General features: G+C 49.0%; 1 protein-coding gene across 7 annotated transcripts in view; it reads left to right on the plus strand.

The window, feature by feature from the left end:
• The window catches only part of LOC121464761 (endothelin-converting enzyme 2), a 36,046-nt gene extending 21,104 nt beyond the window's left edge, over window positions 1-14,942 (plus strand). For 4 of the 7 annotated variants that reach the window (XM_041677830.1, XM_041677831.1, XM_041677828.1 and 1 more), the window contains exons 4-19: window positions 141-356; window positions 1,244-1,368; window positions 1,479-1,625; window positions 1,784-1,849; window positions 6,249-6,437; window positions 7,212-7,354; window positions 7,716-7,830; window positions 9,440-9,550; window positions 10,951-11,049; window positions 11,149-11,226; window positions 11,961-12,064; window positions 12,236-12,346; window positions 12,471-12,538; window positions 12,701-12,891; window positions 12,981-13,076; window positions 13,730-14,576. In XM_041677830.1, the coding sequence (XP_041533764.1) occupies window positions 141-356; window positions 1,244-1,368; window positions 1,479-1,625; window positions 1,784-1,849; window positions 6,249-6,437; window positions 7,212-7,354; window positions 7,716-7,830; window positions 9,440-9,550; window positions 10,951-11,049; window positions 11,149-11,226; window positions 11,961-12,064; window positions 12,236-12,346; window positions 12,471-12,538; window positions 12,701-12,891; window positions 12,981-13,076; window positions 13,730-13,906 (2,036 nt within the window). In that variant the 3' untranslated portion in view covers window positions 13,907-14,576. Of the gene's footprint in view, window positions 1-140; window positions 357-1,243; window positions 1,369-1,478; window positions 1,626-1,783; window positions 1,850-6,248; window positions 6,438-7,211; window positions 7,355-7,715; window positions 7,831-9,439; window positions 9,551-10,950; window positions 11,050-11,148; window positions 11,227-11,960; window positions 12,065-12,235; window positions 12,347-12,470; window positions 12,539-12,700; window positions 12,892-12,980; window positions 13,077-13,729; window positions 14,578-14,756 lie in introns of those variants that run through there. The other 3 variants (XM_041677835.1, XM_041677829.1, XM_041677833.1) reach the window with 3 other exon arrangements.
• The last annotated feature ends 2,856 nt before the right edge of the window (window positions 14,943-17,798 follow it).

The following is a 17,798-nucleotide window of genomic DNA, read 5'->3' on the forward strand; positions in this document are numbered from 1 at the left end:
TGGGGTCTAGAAATCGAAGGACCTCTAAATATTTTTCTTGTTGGGGCTAGCTTTGCCAACTTCCTGTTCTCATTTCCTTCCCCCAAAGGCTTTCTTCTCCCTTCCTGACTGACAGTCTCCTTACCTGTCTCCTGCCACAGACCCAACCCATAACATCTGCCTCACAGAAGCCTGCATTCGAGTGGCTGGGAAAATCCTGGAATCCCTGGACCGTGGGGTGAGCCCCTGTCAGGATTTTTATCAGTTCTCCTGTGGAGGCTGGATTAGAAGAAACCCTCTGCCCAACGGGCGTTCCCGCTGGAACACCTTCAACAGCCTCTGGGACCAGAACCAGGCCATACTGAAGCACCTGCTTGGTGAGGGCTGACTTCAGGAGTGCTGTGCCCATCTTGGGCTTTATGTCTAACTCATGGTCTAGCACTGAGTGGGTCCTCAACAAATACCCACGAGTGAAGAACTAGATGGATCGTTCCGTGACACTCTCTTGAGGGAGGGTATGCAGAGAGCAGGAGCTCTTGATAACTGGAGCTGTCTTAGATGGGGTGGTCCTCTGAGAAGAACGGAGACCTCTATGAGGGTCTCCACAAACAGAGGAAGAAAGCCCCACTTTGGTCTTTCAGTCTTAATGGGTGGTGCACACCTTTAATCCCAGCCATGGAAACAGGGTAGGCAGATCTTTATGAATTCTAGGCCAGCCTGGTCTACAGAGTGAGTTCCAGAGCAGCCAAGGCTACTACATAGTGGTTTCAAAATCCCTGCCCTTGGGGAGCAGAAGCAGGTGAATCCCAATGAGTCTGAGGCTAGCCTGGTCTATGTAGTAAGTTCCAGGCCAATCAGAGCTATATAGTGAGACTACTTTCAAAAGAGACAGGGATGGGGGAGAGAGAACCTGGCTTGTTACTGTATACCAATAATTCTAGTTATTCAGGAGACTGAGGCAGGAGGATTAGAAGGTTAAGGCCAGCCTGAGAAACTTATTAAGACCCTATTTTTGACTTTACCAAAAGTAAAAAGAGGACTGGAATTTTAGCTCAGTGGTACAGTACTTGTCTAGCAATGTGAAAGGCCCTACATTCAATCCCCAGTACCATAAAATAATACATACATACAAACATACACACATACATACATATATGCACACACACACCTATGTGAGCCAGGAGAGGAATGAAGGCCAGCAGCTCCCTCACAGCAGTTAATCTAACTGCTCCCTGGATCCTCTCCTGTGTTCTACCCATTGCAGAGAATACCACTTTCAATTCCAGCAGTGAAGCTGAGCGAAAGACACGGCGCTTCTACCTGTCCTGCCTACAGCTGGAGCGTATTGAGAAGCTAGGAGCTCAGCCACTTCGAGACCTCATTGACAAGGCAGGGGCCCTGGGTGGGCTTCGGGCAAGATGAGCAGGAGGGACAGGATGTGGTCCAAGGAAGCTTTGGCAATCCCTGGACCAGAGATTTCACTTGTGATCTCTACTCAGATCGGTGGCTGGAACATCACAGGGCCTTGGGACGAGGACAACTTCATGGAAGTGCTAAAGGCAGTAGCAGGGACCTATAGAGCCACCCCCTTCTTCACCGTCTACGTCAGTGCTGATTCTAAGAGTTCCAACAGCAATGTCATCCAGGTGCCTGGCTGGGGAAAGGGTAGGAACTCGTGGACCCTCTGCCAAGGGAGCCAAGATTCCCCTCTAATGTGACAGGAAGGTGGAATACCTCCCTCCCCATATACAGGAGTCTTGGGTTTAAAGTGGGAGAGACTAACCTTTACCCCTTGCTGTTGCAGGTGGACCAGTCTGGGCTTTTCCTGCCCTCTCGAGATTACTACCTAAATAGAACTGCCAATGAGAAAGTAAGGCACATCCTAGAACTCCTGTCCCATCCTTGCTGAGCTAGCTAATCTCTATGTACTTTTCTCTTTGCCTAGGGCCAGAGTAGGGAACGGGAGGCTATTGTGCTGCCTGGCTAGCAAGCCGACTGTCCTTTACTCCTTATTCTCTCCTTGACTTGCTTCTCTTCCTCCTTCTCTTCCTTTCTTCCTATTCTTTCTTCCAGAAAAAAATTCTTTTCTTTTTCTTTCTTTTTTTTTGTTTTTTGTTTTTCGAGACAGGGTTTCTCTGTGGTTTTGGAGCCTGTCCTGGAACTAGCTCTTGTAGACCAGGCTGGTCTCGAACTCACCAGAAAAAATTCTTTTCTTTGCATTTGTGGTGCTGGGAATCAAACCCAGGGCCTCCCCCATGCTAGACATCCCCAGCCCTGGGAAGATGTTTTATGGGCACCTACTGTATGCCAGATGCTCGGGAGCAATTCTGAGATGTAGGTTTCAAAGTCACTGTCACAGGAAGTTTTTGATATCAATAGATACATGGACCTAAGTATCTGAGAACACGGTTCAATAGGTCTCTAGGACTTAGGTGAGATGCAGGCATCGAGAAGTTCCGTTATGAGATCACATTTGAGTTGGGCCCTATAAAAACAAAGAAGTGGGCCAGCACCATGGTTCAGCAGGTAAAGGCACCTGCAGTCAAAACTGGTGATCTGGATTCAATCCCTAGGACATATGATGGAAAGAGACAACTATCTTCTCCAAGATTTCCTTTGTCCTCAACACTCAGGCAAATACACACACACACACACACACAAATATAAATAAATAAATGGCTGGATGGTGGTGGCACACACCTTTAATCCCAGCACTAGGGAGGCAGAGGCAGGCAGATCTCTGTGAGTTCAAGGCCAGCCTGGTCTATGGAGCTAGTTCCAGGACAGGCTCCAAAGCTACAGAGAAACCTTGTCTCGAAAAACCAATAAATAAATAAATAAGTAAATAGATGTAATTTTGAAAAAAAAAAAGACTACAAAGAATCAACAGAGGTCATCGTATTTAGAGAGAAGGCTTAGTGTGTTTGGACCATGGGGAAAGGTCCAGGGAGCAACAGAGGGCATTCTGTGTAGAGAGAATGTGTTGGGCAAAATGCCGAAGCCAGAGTGGCTGGATGTGTTTGAAGTATGTAAACCAGAAGCATGGTTTGTCGGGATGTGCTCCTGAGCACATGGGAGATGAGAAGGTGGCCAGTGACTGGTTATGGAGAAGATTTCGAGGGCTTCAGAGATTCATTCTGCAGCCCCAAAGAGTCGCCTCCAGGCTCCAGAGCAGGGATGGAGGGATGTGGTTAGCACTGCCTAGGGAAGTCAGTCTGTGTGGAGTAAGAAGATGCATGGGAGGGAGGAGCCTGGAGCCAAGAGTCTCTGCAGTGCCTGGGCTCAGTCAGTAAGGGCCCAGGTGAGAGAGTGGTAGGGAGTGAGTAACTGAGGTTACAAGACAGCAAGCCAGAATCATGGCTTGCTGGTTACTAGATGTTAGAAGATGAAGGCACTGAGGATGATCGCAGCTATAAGGCTGAGTGCCGGTGGAGTGGAATGGGCCTTAGGGGATCCGTGGTATCTGTAGAAGACTCAGCCTGGAGAACTTGGGGACCTGGAGACAGTGTGATGTCACAGGACAAGGAGCGACTTTGAAACTAGACCTGGATTTTAAGTTCAGCTTTCCTGCTTGTTGTAACTGTTTGGTGTCTCTGAGGCTCGTTCCTTCTCTGTAAAAAGGGAAGCATGGGTTTGAGGTGTAGGGTAGCAGCTGCTGCTCCTGTGTAGAACAGATAGTGTGGGGGAGTCTCTCACTTTAGACGTGTGAGTTTGAGGAAGGCGGCCACCTTCTGTGTGAGAGGTCAGTTGGCAGCCACGGAAGTTGGTGGAGTGCTGGCGAGGACTGTGAAGGGAACCAGAAGCTCAGGGCTTCTCCTTTAACATATAGACAAAGGTGTGGGACAGGTGGGGGCAGTGGAAGAAACAGTGTCCTGCTGAGTAGACCAGCTGGAGAGTCCTGTGTCCTTCTGCCAGGCCTTCATTAACATTACCTGACTTCTCAGCCAGAGCCTCCTCTAGACACGTGTGAATGAGACCGCTGCTGCTCCCTCCGTGGGGGAGGGGGTGTGAAACAGCTTGAGACAATATTTTGGTTACAGTCATTGGGGCAACCACAGAGGAGACACCTGAGGCTCCCAATTTGATTCCAGCCGGGAACTAGCGCTGACAGAGGGGCAGGGTAGGCTGACACAGAGGAAGAGGGGCCCACAGAGGAAGCAGCTCTGACAGGCTCTGAGGAAGGAAGGTGGACAGCCTGTTGTCAGACTGAAGGAGAGAGGGAGTGACATAGGTGAAGATGACCTAGTCCTTCTGGACAGAATTTAGGAATTTAATTTTTTTCTTTCCTTTTTTTTTTTTTTAATGAGACAGGATCTTATAGTGTATCCCAGACTGGTCTTTACTCTTGGACTTTAGTGATTTTATTGCCTCAGCCTCCGGAGTGCTAGGACTACACACACACATTACATTACCATAGCTGGCAAGTTTTGGCTTTACTCCAAAAGAAGGGAAATGGGCCCGTGGAACGATGGCCCAGCAGGTGCAAGTTTCGACTCCCAGCTCCCACAAGGTGATATGAGAAAACCTACTCTCAACAGCTGTCTCCTCCCCAATATGAGTAGGAGGCCATGCCTGCATACATGCTTGTATGTTTATGTGTGTGTGTGCAGGAGAATGCAGGGAAGAACTATGTTGCCCATTGCTGTGGAACAGGCCTTGTGTTTGATTTTCATTGCATCTTGGGTTTCCTTAGGCAGGAAGCCTCTTGCCATAACAGGGGAAGGTGTTGTGCAATGGCTGAGATAGGATCAAAGCTAGGAGTGTGGAGGATTCAAGGGCTCAGAAGTAAGCCTTAAACTGAGGACAAGGAGGTAGGAAGAGAAAGGTCCTCACACCAGATCCTTGACTGGGTTAACTACAGCCCCCTTAGAAGCTGGGCTAGATGATTGATACCCTTCTGACACCAGCAGCAATAAAGAGAGTGGGAGAAAGGAGAGGTTTTGTAGGATAAAGAATGACTATTGCTGGGTGGTGGTGGCGCACACCTTTAATCCCAGCGCTTGGGAGGCAAGAGGCAGGCGGATCTCTGTGAGTTCGAGGCCAGCCTGGCCTACAGAGTAAGTTCCAGGACAGCCAAAACTACACAAGAAGCCTTGTCTCGAAAAGTCAAAAGAACAATTACAACAAAAGAGTGAATATCAAGGGATCAGACACTTTTCAGTGAAGAAAAGCAGTGGCCTTTAGCCTTGAGTGAGCCCAGGGTGGGACTTTACTTCAGGAGTAGGAAGAAAGCCCAGCATGGTGGTGGATGCCTGTAATTCTAGCACTTGAAAGCTGAGGTAGGAGAATTGTGAGTTCAAAACCACTCTGGGCTATATAATGAGATCCTGTCTTTAAATGGAAGGAGGGGAGCCACAGAGGTGGCCGCGGGCCAGAGCTGATGATCTATCTGCTTGCTTTTCCCCTTTCCTCAACAAATATTGGGTGAACAACTGTCATAGGAAGACATTGTTCTTGAACCCAAGATTCCAGTGGTGAGCAAAGCCAACAGGCCTTGTCCTGATAGCGCCAGCCTGGCCTGAGGCAACCTGAGTTCATGTTGGGTCCATGTAGTGCTCAGGTTTCCACACCCTCTGACCTGTCAGGGGTCCTTTGTGATCGGAGTCCTTATCTCATCGCCTCAAGTTTGTTCCCTCTATGGAAACTGGAACTTGTATGGCTTTATGGAATTGCTATGAGGGCGTTGGGCAAGATACATTATATGCAAGCCCCTTAGCTATCTGGTCTGTGGATATATAATGTTCAGGATAAATATTCTGTTTCTGTGCTTTTTCTCTCCCTTGGATACAGGGAGGATGAGAAAAGTGCATTGGAGGCCTGTTAGGACAAGAGATAGAGGGGAGTCGAAGGGGCAGACACTCTACAGGATGCATTCAACTGTTCAAGTAAAAGCAAATGGCCCTAATGGACTGGGGCAATTAGAAGGGCGTTAGGGAATGAGAAGGCAAAGGACTATGGGAGTCCATCCATTGGGTAAATATTTACAGGGGACCCGTTCTGTGCTTGGCCCTGATCCAAGCTCTTGGGATGCAGCGGAGAACAGCTGACAAAATTTGAACAGTGCCCACTGAGGGGAACAGATGATAAACGCACAGGTAATTAAGTCAAAGCAGACAGTGGTCAGCAGCGGATCAGAAATTAAACAGAGCCACCAAGACTTCCGGAAAGTGCATAAGCCAAAGAAATGATGGCAAGCGGTGAGGGCCAGAGAAGACCTTAGGCTTGGGCAGGGCTTGCGGCTGACTTTGGGATGACTGGGGCTTTCGCAGGTGCTCACAGCCTACCTGGACTACATGGAGGAGCTGGGAGTGCTGCTGGGTGGACAGCCAGCCTCTACCCGGGAGCAGATGCAGCAAGTTCTGGAGCTGGAGATACAACTGGCTAACATCACTGTGCCCCAGGACCAGCGGCGTGATGAAGAGAAGATCTATCACAAGATGAGCATCTCGGAGCTGCAGGTGGGCTAGGCAGGGCACTAGAGATGTTAGGGAGAGGGCAGCCCTTGACAGAGACCGCCCCGTTTCCTTATCCCCCCCGAGGAAGCCAGTCCTTCCCATTTCCTGATGTTGCGAGGTTTCCAGATGTGTATGGCTACCCTGGAAAGAAAGATGGTCAACATTTTAAGCCACCTCTCTCAAGGCCATCCTTTAGTTTCTTTCCTGTTGTCCAGGACTACAGAGATTGTATTTAAAATGTTTAGCCAGACATGGTACTTCACACCTATAACCCCAACACTTGGAAGACTGAGGCAGGAGGATTTCTGTGAGTTCCAGGCCAAGCGAGCGAGGAAGCAAAGGGAAAAACAAATTGATGAAATACCTACAAAATAATCAGAATGTGTATGGAAGTATCTCCTAATGTCCCTCCTGTACCAACCCTTTTGGTATTGAATTATGGAAAGACTGGGAAAGGAGATGCTAGAAAGAGGCCAGGTATGTGGGACGTGTTGGGGAAGTGGTGTTTTATCAACCAGCATGAAAATATTTGAATTTCTGTACCCAAGCTGAGTATCACACATAGTGGCTTTCCTCGTATAATAAGTGGTTAGGCTCCCAGACTGCAGGGCATTCGGGCCTGGAAAAGCACTTTTTGCAGGAAGGGGTCCCCAAGCAGCCAGTAACTGTTACTATAGCAATGGGAAGGCTGCCCAGGCTATAGTAAATCAGTGGGGGAGAGAGTCTGTTGGGAGCCCAGTGGGAAAGCAGGGAAGCCTGAAGAGTTTCTGCTTTCAGGCTCTAGCACCCTCCATGGACTGGCTGGAGTTCCTGTCTTTCTTGTTGTCTCCGCTCGAGCTGGGGGATTCTGAGCCTGTGGTGGTATACGGGACTGGGTATTTACAGCAGGTGTCGGAACTCATCAACCGCACAGAACCAAGGTGGGACTGGGGAGTGAGAGGGGCGGGCGGGGGCGGCGGGGCGAGACTGGTAGTGGAGGGGACTCAGGGCTCTGGGGTTTTCTGGAAGGACCAACCACAGTGAATTGGCACACAGACCGAGTGATCAGGCCCTGAACCTTCCAAACTTCAAGCAGAATGTCTGTGGACTCTTCCCCTAGGCAGTTCCAGGGTGTCCGTCTGTGACCTCTAGTCCCGCACCTTGCTCCCAGCTGACTTCTGCAGGCGCTTGTGGCCCAGGTGCTCCTCTCAGGAGTCCCATAGCCCGCATGGTCTTGGGGACTGGCTGGGGAGTGGAAAGGGTTCCCCACATGTCTTTCCCTATCTTCTGGTATGGAAATAGCATCCTGAACAATTATCTGATTTGGAACCTGGTGCAGAAGACGACCTCAAGCCTTGACCAGCGCTTTGAGTCTGCGCAGGAGAAGCTGCTGGAGACCCTCTATGGCACCAAGAAGGTGGGCTACCTGACTCTGCTTCCTTTCTGAGCTGCCCTGGCTGGTGCTACCTGCTCACAGGGTGTCAGGAACAGTCCTTCATGGTACATGAGCACACGGTGCGGAATCAAGCTGTCTTAGTTTCCAGTCTTAGTTCCTTCGTATTTAAGCCTATGGCACCTTGGGGATGTGAGCAAGTTGCCGTGCTCCGTTTCCTCGTCTGTAACAGGAATAAGTTTCCAGGCTGCTTAAGTGAATGTTGGCAGGTGGTGTGCATAGGCATCCGGCTTTGATGAGGAGGATGAAGATGATCATGTGCTGGTCTTCATTTTAAGAATCCCCATGAAGTATGGGAAGTAAAACTACCAACAAGTGCGTATATTTTGAGAGTATTAATTGTGCATATTAAGTGAAAACCTCCTCTGTCTTATAGAGCCCAAGCTGGGAGAGGCACACTCTATGTGGGGAACCATGGAGGAGGTAGCAGGAACACTTTCTCAGATGGTCTGTGAGGAATAAACTCCTGAGAAAGTGGGGGAGGTATTCCCGGCATAAGGAACACATACGCAAATTCACAGAGGACTGGAGGAGCTGGGTGCATTTGCAGGGGTTCTGGTATGAGCTCTAGAACAGGGCTGCAGACGGAGTTTGGTAAGCTGGGCATGTGACATCCATGGCAGTTATGTTAAGAAGTCTGACTGTGACAAGTGATGACAGTGTTACAGGACAGGGAACTGGTGACAGGCCACACAAGAAATGACTAGGATGAGCCAGTAGTAACTAGTGGCGGACTGAATTGGGAGGGAGGCATTAGAGGGAGCTGGGATGATGTCCAGGTTTCAGGTGGACTGATGGCATCGAAGCCCGGATTGTAGAACAGAGCAATGATCCAACAAGCTTGCTCCAGAACAACTGGGCAGTGGTGGTGCACGCCTTTAATTCCAGCACTTGGGAGGCAGAGGCAGGTGGATCTCTATGAGTTTGAGACTGGCCTTGTCTACAGAGCAAGTTCCAGGATAGTTCAAGCTACCCAGAGAAACCCTGTCTCAAAAAAAACAAAACAAAAAAGATAGCTCAGAACAACTGGTGAAGAGACGTGCCACCAAGACCCACATGGTGGCTCCTTTAGGTTGTCTTCTGACCTCCGCATTTGGACCGTGGTAGGCCAGAGTGTCCCCCACCCTAAATAAGTAAACATAATAAAAAAGAAACATCTGAAATCCACGGACGACTATTAGGAACATAGCCGGAGTAAAAACTGAGCGTGGAGGGCTGGAGAGATGGCTCAGTGGTTAAGAGCACTGACTGCTCTTCCAGAGGTCCTGAGTTCAATTCCCAGCAACCACGTGGTGGCTCACAACCACCTATAATGAGATCTGGTGCCCTCTTCTGGCCTACAGGCAGGATACTGCATAAATAAATAAATTGCCCATGTCTTTTCTGCTGAAGCTTTGCTTCTGGGCTTGGCGTAGTTTGAGATATTGCCTTACTCGTCTCTGGAGTCTGGAGGAGAAATGGCACCACAAGTGTCTGTTGCCCAGCTGAGAGGCTTAGCCCCAGAAAGGGAGAGAGGCCTTCAGACCAGAGGTCAGTGCTCACTCTGGGCACCCTGCTGTTTGTCCCTTTACAGTCCTGTACACCGAGGTGGCAGACCTGCATCTCCAATACAGATGATGCCCTTGGCTTTGCTCTGGGCTCGCTCTTTGTGAAGGCCACATTTGACCGACAAAGCAAGGAAATCGTGAGTCTTCAGGCTTCTAAAACTACCCTTTAATTTGTTTAAAAGTCTGATAGTCATATATGTACATACATAGAAAACCCGGGAAAGGAGTTCACTAAACAGCAGATTGGGTGGAGAATTCCTTAGTTTTCTGTAATTGTGTGATTTATTATACTGGATTTATGTTACCTATATAATTACCAAAAATAATGCTAAGAGATAATAATAGGTATGCTTAAATAGTAGACGTCTGTAGGGGAGCTGTTTGTCGGGAGAAATGAAACAAGTTGAAATGTCCAGCCATGGCGTGAAAGAGAAATAAATAACAATAGGATGGAATAGGATTCCACTTTCATTTTTTAATTAATTTATTTTTATTTTATGTGAATTGGTGTTTTGCCTGAATGTATGTCTGGACGAGGGTGTCAGATCTTGGAGTTATAGACAGTTGTTAACTACCATGTGGGTGCTGGGAATTGAACCTGGGTTCTCTGGTTGAGTAGCCAGTGCTCCCAACCCCTGAGTCATCTCCCCAGTCCCATGATTCTACTTTTAAACTGAAGATAAATTACTTATTTTTTAATTTTTTTTGAAAACAGGGTTTCTTTGTGTAGCTCTGGCTGTCTTGAAACTCACTCTGTAGACCAGGTTGGCCTTGAACTCAGAGATTCACCTGCCTCTGCCTCCCAAGTGCTGGGATTAAAGTCATGCACCACCAGTGCCCAGCTAAAATTTATTTTTTTAAATCAAACAACTATGCCTGGCTTTATTGTTTAGACTGATGGTGCTAGTATTGCATCTGAAGCCCGTAATGTGCTTGCCAAGTTTGTTACCCCCAAGCGAGAAACCCAAGCATGAGCTGAGGCTAGCCTGATATTCACTATTGTAGTCCAGGCTGGCCTCAAACTTGTGATGGTCCTTCTGCTTCTACCTCCCATACCTGTTGTAGTGATACATTTTTAAGCAGGAAAAAAGTAGATTGCAAAAATATATACACATTGCATAACACAACTCTATATTTTGTATGACTTTCTGGGCTAGGAAAAACATTAGGAATAGCCAGACTATTAAAAGAAGACAGCTGTGTGATGAGATTACAGACATTTGGTTTTCTTCAATTTTCAATTGTACAACTTCTGTTCATGCATTTTGTTCATAACCAGATCAATGTAGTATATGAAGCTATAATACTAATTTACCTGTCAACTCAAATGTTTATTGAATTAATTAGCAAAAAGTCACCCACAATAACAATATTGTCACCTCGGTACATCTCACCCTCCCTGCTGAGCAGCCTTTCTTCAGGAATCTTCATAACCCTGTGTCTCCCGGATAGACCCAGATGGCACCTGAGGGTGGATGGGAAGCAGGGAGGCAGTAAGTGCCGCCGGGGGAGGTTGACCTGTGACCCTCCCTCCCAGGCCGAGGGGATGATCAGCGAAATCCGGTCTGCATTTGAGGAGACCCTGGGAGAGCTGGTTTGGATGGATGAGAAGACCCGGCTGGCAGCCAAGGAGAAAGTGAGCCATGGCTGTGTCTGGGGCGCCATCTTGAGGTGGTGATAGACAATACAGTTTTGCTGGGCGCAGGGAGGGAAACCCTTAACATGGTCTCTTCAGGCAGATGCCATCTATGATATGATTGGTTTCCCTGACTTCATCTTGGAGCCCAAAGAGCTTGATGATGTTTATGATGGGGTGAGTACCTTTGTTCAGAGTCATGGACCATTATTTCCCGGCCTCAGTAATCAAAGTTTAAGCACTCCTCAGCAGAGTAGACACAAGTAATTAGATTGATTAAGTATGGGTTCTATGCCAGACATTGGCCAGATGGTAATAAAATAGAGCATTAATGAGTGTGGCCATCTGGAGAATGCGATCATGTTTCTACCGTGTAATCTTTGGACAGGATGTCTTTGGGCCTCAGTTTCATCTGTAAAATGGGGCTTCAGTAGTACTCATCTCAGAGGGTGATAAGAGCAAAAGAATGTATGTTAAAAGACAATGTCAGGCAGTGGTGGAACACACCCTTAGTCCTAGAGGCCGGCAGGTCTCTGAGTTCGAGCCCAGCCTGGTCTACACATCAGGTTCCCAGACAGCCTGCACTACACAGAGAAACCCTGTATTGGGGGAGGGGAAAGCTAGGCATGGTGGTGGCCCATGTTTTTAATCCCAGCAGCACTCAGGAAGCAGTGAGTTTGAAGTCAGCCTGGTCCTCACAGCAAGTTCTAACAGTGAGACTCTGTCTCGAAAAGGGCAACAAAAATCCAGAACAACACTCAAAGCATAAATACCTTTAACACACTGTCAGTTAGCCATTGCCTTCCATTTTACAGCGGAGGAGACTGGGATTTGCTTGGAGAGGTCCTGCCGGGACTCTCCCCTTCTCCAACATGTTGTCTCTCGCTTTCTTCTTTCCGCTCTTCCCACAGTATGAAGTCTCTGAAGACTCTTTTTTCCAAAACATGTTGAATCTGTACAACTTCTCTGCTAAGGTGATGGCTGACCAGCTCCGCAAACCTCCCAGCAGAGACCAGTGAGAATGGGCGGGCAGACAAGGGGCAGCTCGAGAGGTAGACCAGGGCTTCTGGGGGTGGGAAGAGGAGTGGCCCAAGGCCCTTGTAGGAGTTGGGCAAGGCAGGCCTGGGCTGTCGGGCTGGGCAGCATGAGGAGAGAAGGAACGCTAGCCTCGATCTTCCTCCCCCAGGTGGAGCATGACGCCCCAGACTGTCAATGCTTACTATCTTCCAACCAAGAATGAAATCGTCTTCCCTGCTGGCATCCTGCAGGCCCCCTTCTATGCTCACAACCACCCAAAGTGTGTCTGGGGCAGGAGGGTCTGGGTGCTGGAGCCTGGCCCTGTGGGCAAACCGGGAGAAGAACTGGAGGGGAACCAGGAGATGTTCCTGCCATGTTCTGATTCTACATTCCTCATGTACTAGGGCCTTGAACTTTGGTGGCATCGGCGTGGTGATGGGCCATGAGTTGACACATGCCTTTGATGACCAAGGTAGGGACTCGGTCTAGAATTTCCAGTGACTACCGCAGGGATTTGGGATATTGGGGACAAACCTTAGGGGTCCTGATGTCATCTTGTCAGGGCTGGTTGGGCATTTGATCCCCTGTGGATGAGTTGTCCTATTGATGGAATGCAAAGACAAATTCTTCCCAGGCCGTGAGTACGACAAAGAAGGGAATCTGCGTCCGTGGTGGCAGAATGAGTCACTGACGGCTTTCCAGAACCATACAGCCTGCATGGAAGAACAGTACAGTCAGTACAAGGTCAATGGAGAGAGACTCAACGGACTCCAGACACTGGGGGAAAACATCGCCGATAACGGGGGCCTGAAGGCTGCTTACAATGTGAGTGGCCGAGGTCTCCTAGGCTGTGTAGAAGGGCGCTTGGGAAAGCGGGCGGGCACTGGTGGACTTGCTTCTTATTATTCCCCTAGGCTTACGAAGCATGGTTGCGGACGCATGGGGAAGAGCAGCAGCTGCCAGCTGTCGGGCTCACCAATCACCAGCTGTTCTTTGTGGGATTTGCCCAGGTATGGCCCCTTGGGAGAACTGGTTATGTCTCCTATCCGTTCCCTCCAAAGAATGCCATTAGAAGCAGAAGCTGGGGTTATGCAGGAAAGGCGCTGGGAAATGGGGCCACAGTTGCTGCCTGGGAAGTGCTTTGAGAGGAAGCCTGGTGTCCAGAGCCCTTGCAAGTAGCCTGCAGAGATAGGTCTTCTGCGGGATTGTATTTGAAAGGGAAGGGCCGCTGACTTTAGTGGAGTGGATAGGAGCAAGCATTGGTCCCCTCCTATTACTGTGGTGGAATGTGGAGAAACTGTAGTTTGGGAATACAAAATATCTTGTTCAGGGTCACCCAGGAATAAAATAAGAAGCAGAGTTAGTGTCCAGGCAGGACCTGTTTCAAATACTTTGAACCACAGCGAGTAATCTTTAAAGGGCTCAGCCTTTCCCCACAGCCATGCCCATGCTGGGTTACCCAGCATGCTCTTTAGCGGCTTCGAGGAAGTGAGGAGGCATGTTGCCTTCCCTTGGAGATGGCCAAGTCTCCTGCAGTGACCCTGACAATTCCTGAGCTCACCAGCTGGACCAAGATGGCTCTGCTGTAGCTGCAGCTGCAGCTATGGCTTAATTCAGTTCCACACTAGACACCATATGTCCCCATGTCTGTCCTGGCCCGCAGGTGTGGTGCTCGGTCCGCACACCAGAGAGCTCTCACGAGGGGCTGGTGACCGACCCCCATAGCCCTGCCCGTTTCCGAGTGCTGGGCACTCTCTCCAACTCCCGTGACTTCCTTCGGCACTTCGGCTGCCCTGTCGGCTCCCCCATGAACCCAGGGCAGCTGTGTGAGGTGTGGTAGACCCGGGTTGGGAGAGAAATGGGCAACTGTGGCCAGGGACCGCGGCTTCCAAGTTAGGAGAAAGTAAAGATCAGTTGGTATGGTTGTCTCTCCACACTACAAGGGACATGAATCTAGTCCCCACCACCACCACCACATCGTGCCTCTGCTTTGGGGGCGCCAGTGCCTCTAGCAGAGATCCCCCCATTTACTGTGACATCCTCTCATGCGTCACCCTGGAGGACGTCTAGGCAGAGTGCCAGTTCCTACAAAGAGGGTTCCATCTCTTGGCTCCAAGCTTACTTAATTTGGGAACCAAGAGGCTATGCCTGGGGCATGCCCATCTCTCCCAGGCACACTCAGACTATATAGCAATGAGCTCAACTCCCTTCAACCCCACCCTCAGGCTCCCCCCACCTATGTTCCTTGTGCTCCTCCTAGTACTGCTGCTCCCCTCAAGGACAGAGCAACTGAACTCAAGTGGAAGGCCAAGGGCTCTCGGGTGAGAGGAGAAATGTGTATGTACAGTTCGTGTTGGTTCCCTGTGTCTTAGGGCGCGAGTCTTAGGCTTGGCCACTCGTCCCTGGGCCAAACAGAAGAGCAGATCTAGTAGAGAAAAGGAAAGTTTATTTTTGCAGGGTAGAGGGTGGGGAGGGTGTGGTCTTGGCTTTATAGGACCCTTTGCTAATAAATAGATCCATATCAGTCAGCCTGTCTCTTCCTTCAGTTCTCCCTTTCCTTATTCATCCGCTCATCCGGTCAATATTTGAGCAACTACAATGGTCTTAATTAGGGTTTTCTATTGCTGTGAAGAGACACCGTGACCACGGCAACTCCTATAAGGAAAACATTTCATGGGGTTGTCTTACAGTTTCAGAGGTTTAGTCCATATCATCACGGCAGGACATGGTGGCACACAGCAGACATGGTGCTAGAGAAGGAGCTGAGAGTTCTACATCTTCATCAGAAGGCATCAGGAAATGAACCAAGACACTGGGAGTGGCTTGAGGATATTTGAAGTTTCAAAGCCCACCCCCGCAGTGACACACTTCCTCCAACAAGGCCACACCTCCTAAAAGTGCTACTCCTCCTGAGCTTGTGGTGGGGGCGCAATTACCTTCAAACCACCACAACAATACAGTAGTAATTCTTCCGATACTGGCTTACTTGCAGAAATAGGGGACTGAGATTTGAAGTCCAAGGGAGGCAAAGGTTGAGAGAGACGCACAGTTGGGTCTGTTCGGTCACAGTACATACTCCACAGCTAGAAGGGTCTGCAGCTCCCCACTGCCTCTGTGGCCATCCTGTCACTGAATCTGGGGAGTAGACGGTCAGGTCAGCTTGGTTTTTGTGTTTTTGAGACAGGATCTCACTATATAGCCCTGGCTGGCTTGGATCTCGCTCTGTAGATCAGGTTGGCTTTGAACTCCCTGCTTCTGTCTCCAAACCGCTGGGATTAAAGGCATTTGCCAGCCGGGCGGTGGTGGCGCACGCCTTTAATCCCAGCACTTGGGAGGCAGAGGCAGGAGGATCTCTGTGAGTTCGAGACCAGCCTGGTCTACAAGAGTTAGATCCAGGACATGCTCCAAAACCACAGAGAAACCCTGTCTCAAAAAATCAAAAAAAAAAAAAAAAAAAAAAAAAAAAAACCAAATAAAGGCATTTGCCATCCCACCCAACTTTTATTGTTCTTTAAATTTACTTTCGAATGATATATTAGCTACCAGTAATTTGTGTCTCAGGCACTGGGGATAAAATGGTCTCTGTCAGGCCGGGCGGTGGTGGTTCAGGCCTTTAATCCCAGCACTCGGGAGGCAGAGGCAGGCGGATCTCTGTGAGTTCGAAGCCAGCCTGGTCTACAGGAGCTAGTTCTAGGACAGGAACCAAAAGCTAAGGAGAAACGTCTCTGTCCTTTGGGGACGCCAGCTATTTCACTTTCACGCTCACAAACTCATGCCCCCACAGCCACCACTTTCTACCAGTGCTCTGTTCCCATGATGCAGACCTAGCCCCAACCCCTATTACTGCAGCCAAAGAAATCTGAGTTGAAACGGGGGCTCTGATAATTATGACCTAAATCCGGTAAGCCTTAGTTTCTTCATCTGTAAAATGAGAATGACAGTAAAACAGTGGAAAGAGTCCAATCATACACACTAGTCGGGACTGAAGAGATGGCTCAGAGATTAAGAGTAGTAGCTGCTCTTCCTGAGGTCGTGAGATCAATTCCCAGTAACCACACCCACACACACCCACACACCCACACACACACACACACATGCTCCTGGAGGTGCAAGCATCAAGGGTGAGTTTGTCAGGTTTGCAAGGAACAGAATGAGGGCTTGTTGTAATTGCTTCTGGTGTCTCTGGTCTCTCGAATGTCACTAATATTTACCCCACAACTTGTGTCCTACCCCAGTTTTTCAGTGGGCCAGGCTGTTCCCATATGGGGCCATGTCATGTCACCTGGATGTGCTAGCTGCTTACTGAAAGAGGGCAGAAGGAACAAGATGTCTTTTGAACAGCTGAACCACACTGCTAATTCCAAACCTCTAGGTTCAACTACAGGGTAGATGGCAAAGTGTGCTGGGAAGAGGAGAGCTTTCATTTCCGGAGAACTGGCTCTGGTGCCAGCTTCTGTCACCCACTAGCGTATGACACCAGGCAGAGCTCATTCCCTCTTCAGGTCTTGGTGTCTCAGCAGTCCGTAAAATAAGTGGACTGGGTAAGATTATTTCTGAGATCATTCAGCTTCAATGCCTTGAAAGAGAAATTCAACCCAGGCATAATGATACAGGATTTTAATCCCATCTATTTGGGAGGCTGAGGCAGGGGGATGTCAGAGGCCAGGAGCTCAGAGTACAAGGTGTGAGAGATATGTGTCAAATGTACAGTGGATCTCGGGAGAAATGCATAACCCGAGAAGCAAGGAAGGAAAAAGGAAGGGAACATTGATCTGGAGCTCAGAGGATGGTAGAAATTCTCAACTGAAAACAGAAGGGCATTCCTTACTGATGGAATAACCACTCGGAAAGACAGCTTGCGGGGGGGGGGGGGGGGGTGGAGAATATTCAGAAATGTGAAATGGGCAGGATGATCAGAATATACGTGGAAGGGACATAATACAATTTTCACCTGGGTGGCGGTAATAAAAGAGTGAATGAAACATCTGCTGTCGTTCTGTTCCTAAAGTTAGCAGTAAAAATCTCCACAAAACATCTGGCTATGCCGGGCGATGGTGGCGCACGCCTTTAACCCCAGCACTCGGGAGGCAGAGGCAGGCGGATCTCTGTGAGTTCGAGACCAGCCTGGTCTACAGAGCTAGTTCCAGGACAGGCTCCACAGCCACAGAGAAACCCTGTCTCGAAAAACCAAAAAAAAAAAAAAATCTGGCTATTAGGAAAATATCACATACAGAATATGGCAATCCTTATTGGCTAGGTTTACAGTGCTTGGCATGAATTCCCTCCTATTGAGTGGTCCACAAGTCCAATTAGGCGGTTGTTGGTTACCCCCAAATATAAATGCCACTATTGCACCCCGGGAAATATCACACTGAGCTGGTCATTGCAGTTCATACCCTTTACAGCTGGGCAGGACTGTTGATTGCTTTTCTCCTTGGCAGCTTGCACAGGACCTTCAGACACTAGGAGAGCTAGTACCCAGGGAGAAGGCTTCCAGGTCAGGTCCACCCGGTTCCTCCAAGTCCTGTGAAGCGTGTGGTGTCCTCACTAAGAAAGCCTTACCTTCAAGCTCTGGAAGGCAACCAAGAATGACAGCAAAAGCTCATAGTTTTAGGAATCTCCTGGACTCCCCTGGCTTACTCTAAAGGTTTCCTATGCCTGGCTCTGGGTTTTTGATAGATTCTCTATGGTACTTGTGGGGAGAATTATGTTAGACTTTTTTTTTTTTTTTA

Source organism: Microtus oregoni, unplaced genomic scaffold (assembly GCF_018167655.1).
Source record: "Microtus oregoni isolate MIOR12 unplaced genomic scaffold, Mior012 000029F_ref0000214, whole genome shotgun sequence".
NCBI lineage: Eukaryota > Metazoa > Chordata > Mammalia > Rodentia > Cricetidae > Microtus > Microtus oregoni.